Source organism: Filicampus tigris, chromosome 11, assembly GCF_054856515.1.
Source record: "Filicampus tigris isolate MCC_2025a chromosome 11, RoL_Ftig_1.0, whole genome shotgun sequence".
NCBI classification, from domain to species: domain Eukaryota; kingdom Metazoa; phylum Chordata; class Actinopteri; order Syngnathiformes; family Syngnathidae; genus Filicampus; species Filicampus tigris.
The window spans coordinates 9,368,610-9,385,874 of NC_141227.1; the positions used below are offsets into that span (position 1 = coordinate 9,368,610).

General features: G+C 42.0%; 1 protein-coding gene across 7 annotated transcripts in view; it reads right to left on the minus strand.

The window, feature by feature from the left end:
• Positions 1-2: 2 nt before the first annotated feature.
• srfb (serum response factor b) overlaps positions 3-17,265 on the minus strand; it is a 35,178-nt gene continuing 17,915 nt past the window's right edge. The window contains exons 3-8 of one of the 7 annotated variants that reach the window (XM_086045289.1): positions 10,243-10,483; positions 7,029-7,193; positions 6,727-6,837; positions 3,592-3,789; positions 3,390-3,491; positions 3-2,330 (exon numbers count right to left, since the gene is read on the minus strand). In XM_086045289.1, the coding sequence (XP_085901415.1) occupies positions 2,293-2,330; positions 3,390-3,491; positions 3,592-3,789; positions 6,727-6,837; positions 7,029-7,193; positions 10,243-10,483 (855 nt within the window). In that variant the 3' untranslated portion in view covers positions 3-2,292. The remainder of the gene's footprint in view (positions 2,331-3,389; positions 3,492-3,591; positions 3,790-6,726; positions 6,838-7,028; positions 7,194-10,242; positions 10,484-17,265) is intronic. The other 6 variants (XM_086045288.1, XM_086045285.1, XM_086045287.1 and 3 more) reach the window with 6 other exon arrangements.

The following is a 17,265-nucleotide window of genomic DNA, read 5'->3' on the forward strand; positions in this document are numbered from 1 at the left end:
CATTCATGTTTGATCTTTTTATTACAAAATATCTACAATAAAACAAAATGCACTCCTGTATTCATATGGAGAGTCTTATTTTTGTTCAGCAGTACTGGGTACTGGTGAGTTAACCTGTGTCAGAACATCACTTCACAGGGGGAAAAAAAAAAGGTTCTCTTTTTTTGTGTGGTAGTAAACTACCTTTAATGTCATGCATGTAGAAATGTGTCCAAACTCAGCAAAGCTTTTTAAGGTGGCTTGCAAAAAAAAAAAAAAAAAAACAGGAAGAGAGGCACTATAGGTGCTTTAAAAAAACACAACATGGTCTTCAACTGATGTAATCATTTTTCATTTCTGATGAGAAATAAAATTTTAAAATGTCACTGGTCAACAGCAAATTTTGATCATGTGCCTTTGTGTCCGTAAAAGTAGTTTTGATTCAGAAAAAAAAATCTTTTTGAGATATTTTTTCTTTTCAAGTTTGAACTAGAAATGCTTGCGCAATAGTGACTTTACCATCCCAGTGGGCATCTGATGTCAATTCACCATCAATATGACATCAAAATCATTCAATTGATGTCATATGATGTTGAATTGACAGATGCTTACCGCATAGCCATGACGTTTCAGGGAAAAAAAACCCAACATTTGTTGCTGAACCTTAATTCATAAAAATTACTAAATTATATATATATATATTTGTTTGAAAACCTGATGCGCTAGAAAAAAAATTAGGACAGATTTGGAATCAGCGAAAAAAAAATTTATCGAAGAGCTTACTTGCATCTCTGATTAAAGTAATTAGTAAAAATGTGTCACCCAGTGTCTTTAAAAACTCATTGGTGGTAAAATTATGGCACTGAAAATGACCATTGCAGTTTTACTGAGAATGAAACAAATAATTGCAACATCAAAGCTGTGTTGCTGTCGTGTTTTTGAACATCCAGCAAATAAGGCAGCACACTTTGCAGCAACGCGCATCTGCATTTAAATAATCGACAGTATATTAAATAACTACCCCTAATTAGCAGTGGAACCTCCAAAGTTAAGCTTCTCACAATTCGGAGTTCAACTAAAAGTTTCTGGAAAAAAGACGTGAGCTTTTCTGAAATTCTGCATGACGTCATGCCCAGTGAGCAGCTAAAGTATAAACAATGAAAATGTTTTTATTGGAGAAATGCAAACAATCTGAGAGCTCAATACCATATGAGCAATAAAATTACCTTGTATATTACATTATTTTTTGCAAGCAGACCCTAGAAAAAAATAGCAGAAATGACCAGTAAAATATGTCGACAAACGTTTATCTTGCCATTCCTTTGCATCCTCAAATGGTGAGTAGTTTTGCTTTATTTTAGTTTGTTACCAAAGACACCGCCTGTACACAAAAAGGTTTTATGATGGCCACCGTTCAAATTGCATTAACATGATCCGTCCATCCCATCACAACAACTTGCCTTATGGATTGTGTTCAACGTTGAAGGTTCCACTGAATATTGTGCGATAGTCTTTACTATATGCATTGTCCACATTTGTCCAATTAAATCGCGATTCTGTGCAATGTAAGTGAATGTCAACTAACAGTCTGCACTCCACATCACAACGATGTCCCCACCCCCACACGAGAAAGCTGCTTGCTCCTTTGGGAAGCAGCCATGTAGTATAACAGCATGAAAAGCATATTCAAATATTTCCCATACAGTATACATGTACAGATTCACTTCTTTGTGTCATTGTCAAGTACATACAAAACCACAACATAAAAAAAAAAAAAACAACTACATGCCGTTACACAAAACTAAACCAGGCTAAAAATAAAAGGTTTTTTTTCTTCTTTTTTTTCCTTTAAAAACTATATACAGATTAGCAAAAGTCATAATTCTCCATTTACACACAGACGTGCGTGTGTACATTCAGACAAACGTCTTTGGCTGGCGTGACACTTTGTGACACCCAACTGAGTGTTCATGTAATTGTATCTTCAAAAACAAACAAAAAGGCACACGCACACAAATATACCATCTAACGACATAGAAAATAGAATTCTGATGACACGTGTAGTGATATACTTCCTATGCATTTGCGAATATATATATATATATATTTATATTTATATATACCAAAACATACGGGAAAAGGGTCAACTCACACACAGGCCCTTGATTGTGTGTTTGTATGTAAGGTCACATTGAGAAGTGTGATGTAGGAAGGCATCAATAAATAAAGTGAAAAGACGCTGTGGCTGGCCTCCATCAGTCACTTTTGGAGTTTTGCGCCGCGTCCAAGTTGACCACCTGCAGCTCGGTCAGGTTAGTGCTGCTGCCGCTCGACTGGGGCCCAATCACCATCTGGAACGCAAAAACAGCGGCGGGGTTAAACTGAGACAATCGGAACCGGACACTTTTTTTTTTTTTTTTTTAGGTCCCCGTGACGTTCAATCTGAGCTGGGCATCATCGTACTGACAGCTGATTCTCACGCTTTGTGAAACTGTTCAACATCACCTCCGTCTTTCAAATATTCTGTTGATTTTATATGGCGTTATGTGCTAATATCAGTGAATAAGAAGCGCTTACGGCAAGGGTGGGAAAATGTTTGTGCTCTAAGGCCACATTTGATTTATCATGGACAGATGAGGTAAAAAAAAAAAGTTAAAATGTGTATTTTTTTTAAAATAAAATAACTTATTTCTAATATTTATGAGTTGATAATTGGTTAATTATTTCATAGAAAAAAAACTTTTCAATTATTAAAAGTCAATTATTTTGAGTATTTTTTATTTAATAAAAAACATTTAATGAATAAAAAAATACATTTTAACTAGCCAATTTTGGGAGAAAAACTGCTAAATTATTGCTAACTATTGCTAGGACTCTTGATAACCGCACAGCTGACCGGATTAAGGTACACAAGGGCCGTATGTGACCTCCAGGTCACACTTTACTCCTCACCTGCCTTCGGGTAAGACGAATGTAAAGTAATACTTTGAATATTTGGTCAATATGAATGAAATATTAGAAACAGCTCTCAGTAAAGGTGCAGTGCAGCCATACACCGCTGCAAACAACATCCACGTTAAGAAAACAGTGTTGGATTAATAACTATCACCTTTTTACGGCTCCAGAATGCTGATTATCGGTTAGATTGTGCAGGTGCATCGAATACGCTTGTTGACATGTTCTATCCATTCCGAATGTGAAACACATTTACTAGCAATAACAACAAGGCATGGCGGCAAATAAAGTCGGTTGTGATCTCCATGCGCTTAAACGTGCGTTTAGTCTGGGTGGCGTTGGACTGCGTGGCATCGGCGCGACGCGGCGGCAGGTGACGCGCGGGTGCTCAGTGAGCGGGTGGGTGGCGAGGTTCACGTGACATGCGGGTTGCAGAGGGAAGAGCAGAGTTTCACTTGTGAAATGCAGATCTTGCCGTACTGGGTGAAGCTGCACCGCCGAGACGGGGATCTGCACCGTGCCTGGAGGGGCCGTGAGGAACACCTGCGGGACAGACGCTGCCGGGGGAGGGGAAAGACCCTTCAGTTGTCGCGCTCGCATCAAATGAGGGCTTTCCATCGGTACACAGACGCACGTGTGTGTGTGTGTGTGTGTTACCTGCGTCGTGGGCTTGCGTGTGGGACACCTGCATGGCCGACGTGCCCTGGGAGAAGGCGTTGAGCACGGCGAGCCCCCCGTCGGCCAGCGCGGGCGTGGAGGCGTACATCACCGTGTGGGGGCTGGGGTACATCATGTGACCGGCCACAGACGACGGCACTGTTGAGGTGACGATGGTTGCCGGGAGACTCACTGTAGCTGACACAGACGCGCTCACTCTTAGCCATGACAACGTGCGTGCGTGCGTGCGTGCGTGCGTGCTTGCGCAGGTAGCCGCCAGAAGGTGGCGCTTTATTTTCAAATACAACAAGTCCAGCCATCCTTTTTCTGGAGCGCTTGTCCTCATTAGGATCTCCGGGGGGATGGAGTCTATCTCAGCCGACTTTGGGCACATCCTGGACTGGTCGCCAGCCAATCAAAGGGCACATTTTGACAAACAAGAATTCACACTCGCACCAGCGGACAATTTAGAGCAAAGGGGATGGGAGGGGCGGCTCAAGGGCAACGTCTGATCTTTAAAACAGATTGACGAAAAAAATGTGTGGGAAAATATACAAAATTTATGACTTCTATTGTTATTGTTTTAAATGTCATTATAATCAACCAATTACTGGACTTTATCAAATGAATACAAATTGTCAGTGTAAAATGGATTACTGTATAGTGTGTCCCCAAAATTTGACATCATTTGCCAATCATTTTGATAAATCTTTTTTTTTTTTTTCCAGAATGTATATAAGCAGATCAAGATTTTATATTTCTTGCTTTATTTGAACTGGTCTATGTGGCCCCTCTTCAAGCTAGCATTGATGTACTAAGGGAGAGAATGACTTCCACACCGGGTAATGTTACCGGAGATATGCAAGAGCTTGAATTGACGTGTGCCGTGTCACAGGGGGTGCACAAATTGAACACTTACGAATAAATAGCTCAATGAAATTTAGACTTAGTAGTTTTCTAGATAATTGCTTTTAAAATCATGTAAAAAAAAAAAAAAAAAAAAAAGAACAATTGGGGAAAATAAATGTCATTATTTACACAAAATCTATTATTTAATGAGGAAAAACAACTCACAAAAATATTTGAATGAACCAATTTGAGGAAAACTAGATAGCAAAATGCGACAAATATTTGAGGACTCCTAATGGATTAAAGAACGGAGCGGGCCACCTCTGATATGGAGTCGTGCATGCTTTTGTAACGTAGGAGGAAGCCGGCGTACTCTGACAAGCGCACGCAGGCACGAGGAGAACATGCAAAAGCTGAAATGTGACCTAGGAACTGCGAACCGTGAGGCAGAAATGCTTAACCACTAACCCGGTGAACCGCCACAAAATTCCTTCGTCAATATACAGGCCAAACAAAAAGCAACTTTTTGCCAGCGATACGATGCATTTAAACTTGCCGTAGTATTGTGGCTTAACTGAATCAGTTACACGACGTAAACGGTGACATGAAATCAGTGCATCATGAACGAGACAGTAAACAAGGACAACAATGGAGGACTTCCTGCATTTTGTGAACCCAAGCGAGGTTTAAGTTAAGTTTACTCAGAACAAGGTCTTCAACGTGTGAGAAAGAAGACGGGAGACAGTGTCGTAAACCCCTCAAGGGAACATATTGCGGCTTCTCAAATGATCTTGGCAGGTTTAAACCTGCATAATCTAAAAGAAGTTGCAGCTCCCTTGAGGTCTTGCCGCCTTGGAAATAACTGACTTCGACATGGTTTTACTTTTCTATTTATCTATTCAAGTCTATGTTTATGTCAATTTGATGGTAAACGTGTTACAGATTTGTACGTTTGGGTGTGGGGGAGGTCCAAATTTCTCATTTGAATCTTGAGCTGAAGAAAAAAAAAAAAAACAACCAACAACACATATACAGAAGACATTAAGAATGAAATCACGACTTGCACACATGATCTTTTTCAGCTCAAGACTGAAGATTGTTGCTACAAAATAAATACCATGACAATATCATCACATTCATTTAAGGGACAATTGGTTTTTGAAAACGCTTGTATGCAAACAATTTGCAGTTGCATCTCCAGAGTGCCTTCCCACTCATCAAGTGTGAAATTAAACAACCAAGTTAATCTTTTCTGGAAATGTGTATTGCGCTTCTAACTTTTGCAAATTGTGACATTTGCAGCTAACTCACATCATTTGCATAATAACCGCCCCCACGCTGACTGTCTCAGTGCTCCCCCGCTACTTTCAATCCACAGCCAGACTACACTGTCTGAAACACTTTCATGTCCAAGCTCAAAGGTACGTAGCGCTGCTTTACACTTTGTCGCATGCGCTGATTAGCGTTAGCGAACAGCATTAGCTCTAATGAGAGGCATATTCAGTACTTGGTTGCTCAGTCAACTTGTGTTTGACAGATTTGTCTGTTACATGGTGCGCCAAATGCATGGACTGAAGCGCTGACTCAGCAAGCAAAAGTGTAATCCTTCATTTGTGGGTGTTTTAAATGTTTAAATGTCTCCTTTAAAAGGGGAAATCAACCCAGACATTTTTTTTCAAAAATATGTTCCCAGCAGGCCTACTAGTTGAAACACAGCATTCTGATTAAAATTGCATTTGTGGAATATGAGTTAAGCAGCAAAATCCCCCTCCTTTTTAGCCATTTCAGGGAGGGTGGAGGGTGGGGTGGGGGCATTTTATCACTTCTGTCGACTGAAAATGACATCACAACTGCTCAGGGCTCAGGTAACGACCAATCGGGGCTCACCTTCCGAAAACAGGTCAGCCGTGATTGGTTGTCACCTGAGACCTAAGCAGTTGTGATGTCATTTTCAGTCGACAGAAGTGACAAAATGGCCGCCCCCGCAGATGGCTGAAAATGGGCAGATTAACTCATATTCCCCAAACGCAATATTTATCACAATGCCTTGTTTCAACTAGTGGGCTTGCATAGAACATATTCTTGAAAAAAATATGTTTGGCTTGATTTCCTGTTTAAGTTAATACCTCATCGTTCTTCACTGACTGACAACCTCAGCCTGTGGACAACATACATCCCACTCACTTTCTTTAAATCTGGCCTACCAAAGCATTTAAATGATCAAGAGTCCTGCAATACCCCCCCCCCCCCAAAGTGGGTAGGTAAAAACGCATTTAATGGATGTACCTGTGGAGTTTGTAGAGGTGTGGGACATCTCGGGGCTGCTCTCACTGTTGGAGATGGGCTGCGTGTTGGGGTGAACCTGAATGGCCTGAAGCTGCTGAGGGACACCCGCCCCTGGAGACACACAGGGAGTCAACTCGACTGAGCAACAAGACAACGACGGGAGATTAGCCGTAGCCGCGCGTTAGTTCGAGTCATGTGAATTTAGGCGGCTGATTGCGAGCCAGTCAGTGAGTCGGTGCAGCAGTAGAGCAGTTGGTTAGTAGTTGTGGTGGCGGGATTGGTGGCAGGCCAGAGCAGGTCACCTGTGAGGGAGACAGCGGCAGGGAAGTGGAAGACAGCCTGTTGGCCCTGCTGAGGCTGAGGGGCGGCGGTCAGAGTTTGACCGTGCTGCCCCTGGAGGGTCAGGGAGTGCTGCTGCAGCTGGCTCAGAGGAATGGTGGGGGTGCCGGGGGGGAGAGGAGTGCCTGCTGAAGGGGGGGGGGGGGGGGCGCACGTCCACGCACACGCAAGCACATCGCCAGACACCCACGCACAGAACAGAGTGGCAGAGGATTGAAGGTGAGAAAATGCTGCTGAGTGGAGAGAGCAGCCTTCATAGAGACACAAGCAGGAAGGATGAGATCACAAAGCAGTCCCCGATCACCGCGCAGAGGGAATCATCAATGAAACACTTAAGACATCCTGAAAAAAATGGCATTTGTGCATGAATATGTTGTGATGAGGAAACTTAAACACTAATAAAACTGCATAGTACAGTCAAGTCCTGCGTATTTGCAATTCGACATTCCCAAATTTTGTTTTCACTGTTATTGTGCTCAAGCCAAAACAAAAAAAAGTAGTGCTTTGGTGCCATCTTGTGGCACCTTAAAGCCAACGCACTCTGTTGAAGTGAGTTGCAGGGCTTCATTTAGATAAAACTTGTGCTTTAACACCATCTTGTGGCATATCTTGGTGCCTATGAACTATCTTTAAGTGGGTTGAGGATCTTAGTTGAGACAAAAGTAGTCATTTGACATCGTCTTGTAGCATCCACAGGCAATTATGAATTTTGTTTAGGGGGATTAGGGATTTTCGCCATTTGTGGCACAGCTCGGTCCCCATACCCAGAGTATACTCAATTCTATTCTATTCTATTCTATTCTAGTAGCAGGGCAACACTGTAAATAAATGCAAAGTCACAGTCGTTTGTCACGACAAGGGGATCGAATACTATATGCTCCAAGCCCACGCTTTATATAATACAGTATGTGGTATCCAACGAGGCCTTCAAATAAGATTCAACAAACAGCTTCTGGCTACGTTGCATTCGTTATGTGCTATTAAGCTCAGTTATGCACAGGTTGGTTTCAATTTTTGGGTCCGCAGTAAGAAAAAAAAAAAGGCTGCAGAATCATCATCAGCAGTGCCAACAACCTATCGAAGAAAAACAATGTTGCTTTTAGGGTTTAGTTCTACTTTGACATCCTTTTGGTGCTTTAACTGTCAGCATAGACAAATGCATACGGCCAGCGTGACATTGAGTGATGAGAGTCACAGTCGCACCTTTGTTGGACTGTCGGATGGATTTTTACATTTACATTTCTCTAGTTCATCTGAGCCAGGAAAAAGACATTGATAACGCCATTACGCACTTGACCGCCTCTGCACCATCTAATAGGGCCTAATACAGCCGCTGCACAAAGATTTCCCTCCAAAAAGTAGATTGCAAGGATTCATTTTAAATTGTTCTCTGTGGTGGCTTGCTAATGCGGTATATTTATTTCTAGACCGCAATAATACAACATTGTTAAATGAATTGTCATTTTAGATAGAGAGTATTGAATGTCGTTAGTGTAGCGTAGCCACACTACTTCAGACAAGGAGACATCAAGGTTTACGGTAGCTTAAAAAAAACAAACATTTTATAGCAGACTGGTGATTCAAACAATCTGTTGCAGTATACGGCAGAAAAAAAAAAGAAATATTTGGATACCACCCCCTTCTCTTCTTCATTTGCATATGTCCAAATTTTGCACGAGCAAAGTGTTTTTTTTTTTAAATCAAATTGGTTTGAATGAATGACCCCCTCACATTTAGCCACATGCTCGGCAGACAGGTGCTGAGGTCGGGTGTGTTGTTCCACATGCTGCTGCCAGACAGGTGGCACGGTGCGGACATGGGAAGGGGTGTGGCTGACCATGTAAGGGAAGGTTGCAGGAAGAGGAGGAAGCACGGAGACTGACTGAAGAAGGAACAGGAGCAGCGTGGCTATTATTGCGCTGTCAGTCAAAATGATATAGTAGCCGCCATGTGACTGCTCAGCTGTGGCTGAAGACCAAAAACACTGTGACAACGACCAAGTGATGTGGATGGACGGCAGCATTGACACCATACAGGGAGGGAGGCCATCACCGTTTAAGCATGTACAGTACTACATGTTTGGAAAGCGGGGTCATGAGACTCTGTACAGTAACTCTCTTGTCATTAAAACAAATATTATGCAATTATACAAATATTGCCTTTAGTGGCGCATGTTTTTCTTGTGATATATTTCTTACTTCCCAGTAGATGTCTCAAAACAACTGCATCACCCTTTAGGTTAGTTAGTGGTTCTCAAAAAGGGGTCTCAGACCTGCGCGTGGTACCAAACTGTTCCCAGTTTTTCCTTGTGCTGCCAACAGAAACAGGAAATGTCCGGAATAACCGCTGGGAAGTGAGGAAGCCGATTGGGATCCACAAATTAAAGCCCCAAAGTCCTCAGTAGAACTCTCCTGGGTTTTACTGGGAAAGGTTACATCTAGTTCAGAACCACAAAAGCAGCAGCTTCACCAAGTACGTTAGGGCTGCTCGATTATGAAAAAAATATTCATCAGGATTATATTGGTCACACCGGTAATTGGGATCACAATTATTCAAACGATGATTCATTTTTTGGTACAAAAAAATAACATGTTTAAACTTAAAAATAAAGACAAATGAATTCCTTTGAAACACTATCATTATGCAAGTTCCTTTTAGACCAAACAAAATTTATAAAAATTAGTTATTACAAAATAAAAAAACGTGGAAATGTATTCATTCAAGTATGATTTCCTTGTGTAAACACACTGTGAATATTAATTAATCGTTTTTTTTACGATTATGTAAATTTTGTAATTGTGTACAATCATAATTGTAATTGAATTTTTTATTAATTGCACAACCCTATATCATGTCATCACAAGCCATGATCCTTAGCTGAATATTCATGACTTAATTATGGGCCATGTTCAGCAGCCCAGATTGCCAGGCCTATTGTGCTCCCCTTACCTAATTATTCCTGTCTGAGAGTGGAAATCAAAGGCTGCGAGTGTGTGTGTGACTAGCTTTGAAAGGCATGATGTAAACACCCAGGCAAGTGAAGCACGACCGCCTCGAGATGACGCCCGAGATGTTGGCAAGGTTCCAATGAAATTCTAATCAGCTAACCAGTCACATGGCCAAAGACGTCTGTGCGAGTCCAAGGGACGACGTGAACGACACCACGCTTCAACATACCGGGCATGAAAGTGAAGCCACCGGGCAGTTGCATCACCCCCGTGGAGGCGCCGGTGGTCTTCAGGACAGTCCCGTTGGCGCTGACGCTGGTGCTGGCGGAAACGGGCGCCAGGTAGTTGGTGATGGGAAAGTTGGGCCCGCTGCTCACCTGCATGCTGGTGGAGGTGGTGGGCACAGTGGCTTGGGCGCTGCTGGTGCCACCTGGTAGGTTGGCTACTGTGAACGTGGGTTTCAAAGTATCCTGAGGCAATAGATACAGGGAATAGGAGTTAATCATCTTTGGGTTTTGTCAGAAGAAACTATACTTCGAAAAGGAAATCCTGAAGGGTTGTTATTCACCTCACTTTCATGATTTTGTTCATTTTCACACTTGATTTGGTGTGATGAAAACAAACAAAACGGCGCCACGTCGAACAACAAGTAATTATTGGTAGCTAGTTTTGCTCACATGGGTCAAATGACCGTCACCGAAAAAGTAGTTGCATGACAATTTTGATTTTGAAAGATGATTTCTGAGACAAATGTGAACATTATCACACAAGTGGACCCAGAGCACTTGAGGCGGTGGGTCTTGTTTGGCTGTTCGATTCACTTTTTCACAATTTCACAATTCACACAAGGGTGAATGTTGCACAGACCAGCCTTTAAAGTGTAGAAGAAAGCATTGGCAAAAAAACAATAACAAAATGAACAATTCAGATCAACATACTACATGTGTCTCCCTGTGGCATTTCATCTGTCTGTGAACTTTTTTAAAATTTTTTTTATAAATACATTTTTACAAGCTCTTCAAGACATACCAGCTGTTAAAAATACTCCCTTTAAAACACCCACACACATTAAAGGCAAATACCAGTAGAGAGTATTACTGTTTTGGAATCAAATCAATCCAATTTAATCACTTTTCCATAATGAAATAAATTGACATTCCTAAAAAAAACTCATTTTTTTTAATGGTTTTATTAAAATAAATATACCACTGTAATGTATAAAACACAATGAATGTAATGTCAACAGGTTATTACGGTACAAATTTGGGACAAGCCAAGCGTCAAAGAGACAACTGTGGTGTTGCCTTTACGGGCTGTGGCCTCGTGAGTGACGTCAGCAACGAGACACACGTTGGCTAAGTTGGTTGCATTTAGTCTGCATGTGAGCGTCTGCTGATTTGTGGCCTTTCAGCAGCCCCTTGCAAGTCTTCGCATTATCTGTTTGTTTTTGAATCTTTAGCCTTTTCAATAAATGACTTAAAGTACAGCAGCGACTGCACCTCTCACCCCCCGCCCCCACATCACTCGAGCGGCGGAGTATCTGAAGATCACTTTTATATCTAAAACTTTGACATTTACAAAGCAAATAAAAAAAAAATCCTGCTCCAAGAACTCAGTCAGTTAAGGAACACTGTACATAAAAAAACAGCGCAATCATGCTGGGACTGCTTTCTGGGTTTGTCAAAGTTAAGGATGCCAGCATGAACCATGACCAAATACAAACCAATATTTTTTTTTTTCTGCTTTGGTCCAGACCTGAGAAACCAATACACAAATCAAAATATGAACTGTGAACATAACATTAGTGAAGATGGTGATAGATAGCATGTTGGGCCAAAATCTGCCATAGTGCATGCCACTGGTGACAGCACCCGCCCCTTGACTCCCAGTATGTCAACTGCGATAGACTCCAGCTTCCCTGTGACCCTGGAAGGGATCAAACATGTACAAACTGGGTGCCTGCGTGTCCAAATGTAGGTTGCATTTTTGGCCTGCTTCTCCACACATTGTGGTAGCACCAGACTTTCACTTGTGGGGAGCAACAATAATAACCTTAATGGGGCTTTTCCTCCTAAAAGCAGCTGGATGCACTGAGGGGAGTTAGACGTGGGGGGTTTAAAGTAAGCACAGTATTTTAAAATCAGTGGCTGGGCGACAGGATCCAGACGTGACACAAACAAGGTACAGAAAATAGCCTGGAACCCCTCTAATTGCAGCCACATGTACAACTACAAGTTCACTCTTTTGCTTGGCAAAAAAACAAAGTTGTCACTAGTGATGTAGGTTCAATTGAATGGATATGCCGGCTGATTTGAGTTGTTGTTTCATTTATCCATTATAATAGTCGAGTTCGGCCCCATTCAAACATACTGAAGTATCAAATAATGTGTTGTTACCATGACAACCCTGACCAATCTAACATCTCTACAAAAGGCGCAAATGCAGACAGAAACCGTATGAACGGGCGATTGAATGATGTGTGACCACACAGTATGCTAATGTGAAAAAAGAAAATCCATTGATGAGCAGAGCAGGATGTTTGCTGAGTGGGCTGCACAACTAGACAAGAGGAGAGGATTGGATCTGATTGTAAATAAACAAGCCAGTTTCCATCAATTTGCAACAGCCAAGTCACAGTTTGCTACTCACACATTCACAGATTTTTTCCCCCCCTTTTATTCGCTGTAAAGCACTCAGATTTGCTATTTTTGTGCTGTTTCTGAAACACCACAAAATGCCACAAGATGGCACCAAAGCAGTGTCTAATACAAAGTACAGTAAGCCTACTTTTCTATTAGATAAGGCTTTGGCGCCATCTTGTTGCCAAGGAACTGAAATAGCTTCACCTACCAGTATCATTTCTTCCGTGACTGAGAACTCCTAATTCAATTGACGCATGCAGTAGCACCTTGACTACCTTGAGTTTTTGACATACAAGATGTTGCTCAGATGATTTTTTTGCTTTGACTTGCAAGTAAAAGTTTGAGAAAGGAGTGCTAGATGGTGGCAGTGCACCCACCTCAAGTCATAACACACGGCAGTTGTGCAAGATGTATAGCGCCACTACCTGTTGATGTTTACTATCAAAGTAAACATAAAACAAAGAAAATTACACATTGTACATTTAAAACAAACTTCACCATAGTCCTTTAGCTTAATGCTAACACACATTGTAAAATGCCATAAACAGGCTAACGATTACGGGCTAGTGCCAAAGGACCAATCTTTTTTCTGCTTTACTGCTAATTGGTAGAATTAGTCAATGCCTATGCTCAGATTTGATGTATTAATGTATTACTGGAATATGTGCTTTGTTGTGAATGGAGTTTGCAGTGGTGTGGAACTGAACCACAGCATATGAACACAAGTTTAAAATACTATTGTTTTCTTCCTTAGCTAGAAAGGAGTTGAAAATGTCGAAACACTTCTCAGTCTACACTGAGCGTTAGCTTTACAAAGACAGAATCTTCTTTCATACGTTTCCTTTATTGAACCTCAAGAAAGATACGTCTGTCGGGAATTAGCTCCCATCTTTCAGTCATTTAAAAAAAAAAAAAAATGGAACCTGTCTAGTCAATAACTTGGACACACATACTCTGGACTGCCTGCCCACCCATCTAGAGTCAAATTACACAACTATGTCGTTTTCTTGCCAGTGACCTGGCCATTTTCTTTTCTTGTATGCAACGGCCATAAATCTGCGGAACACGACCACTTCAAAGCTAAAACCTAAGCAGAGCTACAGTGTTGTCGGATGCACCGATTTGCATTATTGTATGAATAACTTTAACGTGTGATGAAAAAGTAAAACGTCTCATAGAAACAACGGTGTCGATAAAATGAATATTAGAGGGACACTCTGTATTTGTCACCTGCCGGGTACTTAGTGTTCCAATCCAACTTGATTGATAAACTCGCCCTTTATTTGCCCGTTGCTTATAAAATTGTTTATAAGCCGACTTTCCGAGCCGAATGTCATTTCTGACTAAAAGGTGGTCATATTCTCAAGAGAGGAGGCTCGGCTTCAAGTGCTTAACGAGCTGCCTTGGTTAAGCGACTGTCAAGCCTAGCAAACCAAAAAAAGACCAGGTTGAGCAGAAAAAGGAGAGCAGCGTCAACGTGAGTGAGTGATGGCTGCTGATTTTGGTTTATGACTGACTTAACGTTATCCAGCCAGGCCTTTTAGTCAATAAGAACCATCGCATCTCTTCGTCACAGAGATCCACTGACCGCAATGACTAAACACGCCGGCGCTTTTATTTGATGGCACTCAGACGATTAATAATTAATCAAAGTCGGCCTTCTCACACTCCTGACACACACATCGCTGCACATGTGTGTTCTGCTATGAGTCACGACAAGTATAGACAAGCAACGTGCCGAGCGTGGAGTCCATCTGCAGATCTTGGCTCTCCTCGGGGCCTCTGACAGTCCAAGGTCCTTTTAACCGCGTTAGTTGGACTTAGTTAAACAGCAGCGGGGAAAAAACGGAACGGGGGAGGGGCCTCACAGTTGTCATGTCCTTCTAACTTAAAAGAACAACACAGTAATTCAACAACCATTTGCTAGTGAGCATCCAAGAACAATTATCCCCGAGGCTTTAGTTTGAATTTAAGGAGTGACTAATGAAATCATGCAGCTGGACAGATATTAACCAATCATGATGATAAAAACAAAGTAGGAGGTGAAAACGAGGAGGTGTTGTACCAGGAGAGCTTCAGTGTGGTGACCGTGGCATTTATCACACCCCCTCACCGCCATTGTGCCACCGAGTGTGTGCGTGCGTGTGCATGTGTGCGTCAGACCAAGCTGTCCGGGCCGTCGGGACAGGAGTGCAAACAGCTGAGGGTACCGACAGCTGGCGGGAAACCCGAGCACCTCGCCTGGGGAATTAACCCCTTGCCGGCCAACAGAGGCCCCCCGAGAAAAAGACGATCGCGACAGAATAAAATGATTGAAAAATGTGCGTACTGACGACTTGACATTGCCGGACCAGCAGAAATGACGAGTGAAAAGCCTCCGATATGCATGCGAGGCCAGTAGGTGAGCAGCACTTTGTTACGCCGTTATTGTTTTTTACTCATGCGTGTCCGGACTGAACATTAAAACCAGCCGCACAATGAACAACGCAACTGAACACCACTGAACAATTCAATTGCGTCACGCAATGTGCAGGTTTCTGCTATTACTTTTCATTTGTCGTCGACCGCCTGCAACTAGTTTGGCTTACGATCCAAACGTCAAACCAAACGTGAACGGCATATAACAACAGCAAAGACACATCAAAAGGGCAGGTTCTACCACATGATCTTTCGAAGCACAAACTGTTTTTGTTTGGGTGTTGTACAGTGTTCTAGGATGATGAGGGAACGTTTGTTTATAATTTCACCTATTGAAAATTTGGTCAAAAAACATCTTCAAATTAAAGTAAAATCAGTATAACTTTGTTATTTCTCCCTTTGAACACTTTGGTTTCATCTGTTACTCAGGAAAATAGTCCTCCAATTGGCTTGCAAATTGCAGTTATAAATATCCACCAATAAGCTGGTACGGGCTGAAATTCCAAGGCAAAATTACTCTGACTTTTAAACAGCAACACTTGGTATTTATTTATTTATTTGTTAAGGAGGACTTTTGAGGCATTCAAAGTGCTCATTCCATTCTTTTTGTTGTTTTTTTTTTTTTTAGAAAATTCTACAAAGATGTTGGCCACTTGCTACTATACGCCATTCATTCAGTTCAGTTTGGGATCAGTTTGTGATATATTTACAGTTTAACAAACTATGGCAAGTCAATCAAGTAATACAGTAATCCCTCATTTATTGCGGTTAACGGGGACCAGAACCCCCCTGCGAAGTCGAGGTTGTCTTTAATTTTATTATTTTTTTATTTCATATTAAGTTAATTTTAATTTTCATTTCGGGGTGATTTACGCCTCAATTACGCCGTTGCAAACCCCCGAGATAGTTTCCACGATTCTAATTCTTACACAACAAATTTAACTTTAAAATGCAAAATGAATAGTAAATACCAAGCTGCATGCTGTGAGAGGAATGTTCGCTGGCATGTTAATAACTACGTTAAAGTCTTAATTTTTATCGTAAAATTAGCTTTCCTTAACTAGAATCCCGTGGTGCATTTTAGCCAAAGGTACAATCCTGGAGCATTAATGCACTTTTAAATCCTCAATGTTGTACAAAGCAAAAGAGGGTCATCACTTCTGCTCGTTGCAACTTGCTGCTGCTTCTTCTTCTTCACTGCCGTAGTCGTCGTCTTCTTCGTTGTAGTCTTCTTCTCTCTTCTTTTAAGACGACGAAGAAGAAGCTCCGTCACCGGCGGTAACCATGGCAACTTTGGCTTTGCCCAATAACATCAACAAGGACCTTTGGATCAAATGCAATGCGGAATTCTAGTTGAGGGAAGCTTTTTTCAAGACAAACTTAAACACTTGAACATTTTATTTGCCGATGTTTGTTCGTCCTTGCGCTTGCCGGTGACTGAGCGCGCTCCGCTCACAAATTCGTTCTCTCGTCAATCGCTCGCCAGGAACTAATCACGCACCTTGTACTGCCCGTAGGTATGTACAAAGCCTCCGAGTCAACCATCTCTTTAAAACAACATGTCTTTCCGCAATATGGCTGACGATATGGCTGTATTTTGTCTTTTTTATTTTTTGATGAGTACTTTTTGAAAACCCACGAGGCACTGAAGCCGCGAAACTCGAACGGCGAAGTAGCGAGGGGTTACCGTATAGGCAATTTTAGACCTTTGAGGGGGCGTCAATTATGGGCGCATGTGTGCGTAGCTTTAATTATTTGGCACCATCAATGGGAGCCTCTGCCTCAATTTTCTGAATAGACAGAGATGCAAATATCTGCTTTTCTGTGAGAAAGCCTGCCTCGTTGGCCACACTATCAGTGTGACCTACTTAGTTAACGTTAACTGGTCCAACCGCTGCTTTGTTTGACCATGTGTGTACTGTTCAACAGGTCCGTCTATGAACGGCAAAGCATTTTAGTTCACTGTCAAGGCAGTGAATGCCGGTAGCTACCACGGTCTTATAGAGTGCATTACGTACAAGATTCAGCTCATTACTAATGTGGCCACCTCAGGTTCACTTCCTGTCAGCTTTAATGCTCGACTTAGAGCGGGAATCACTGAATCCACCTCTGATGCAACTTTCACGGTGTCAGTGAGCCTAGGACAAGCTGAGATAAAGTCAGCTTGGATGGCCAGGTTGAAAGGGGTTTTG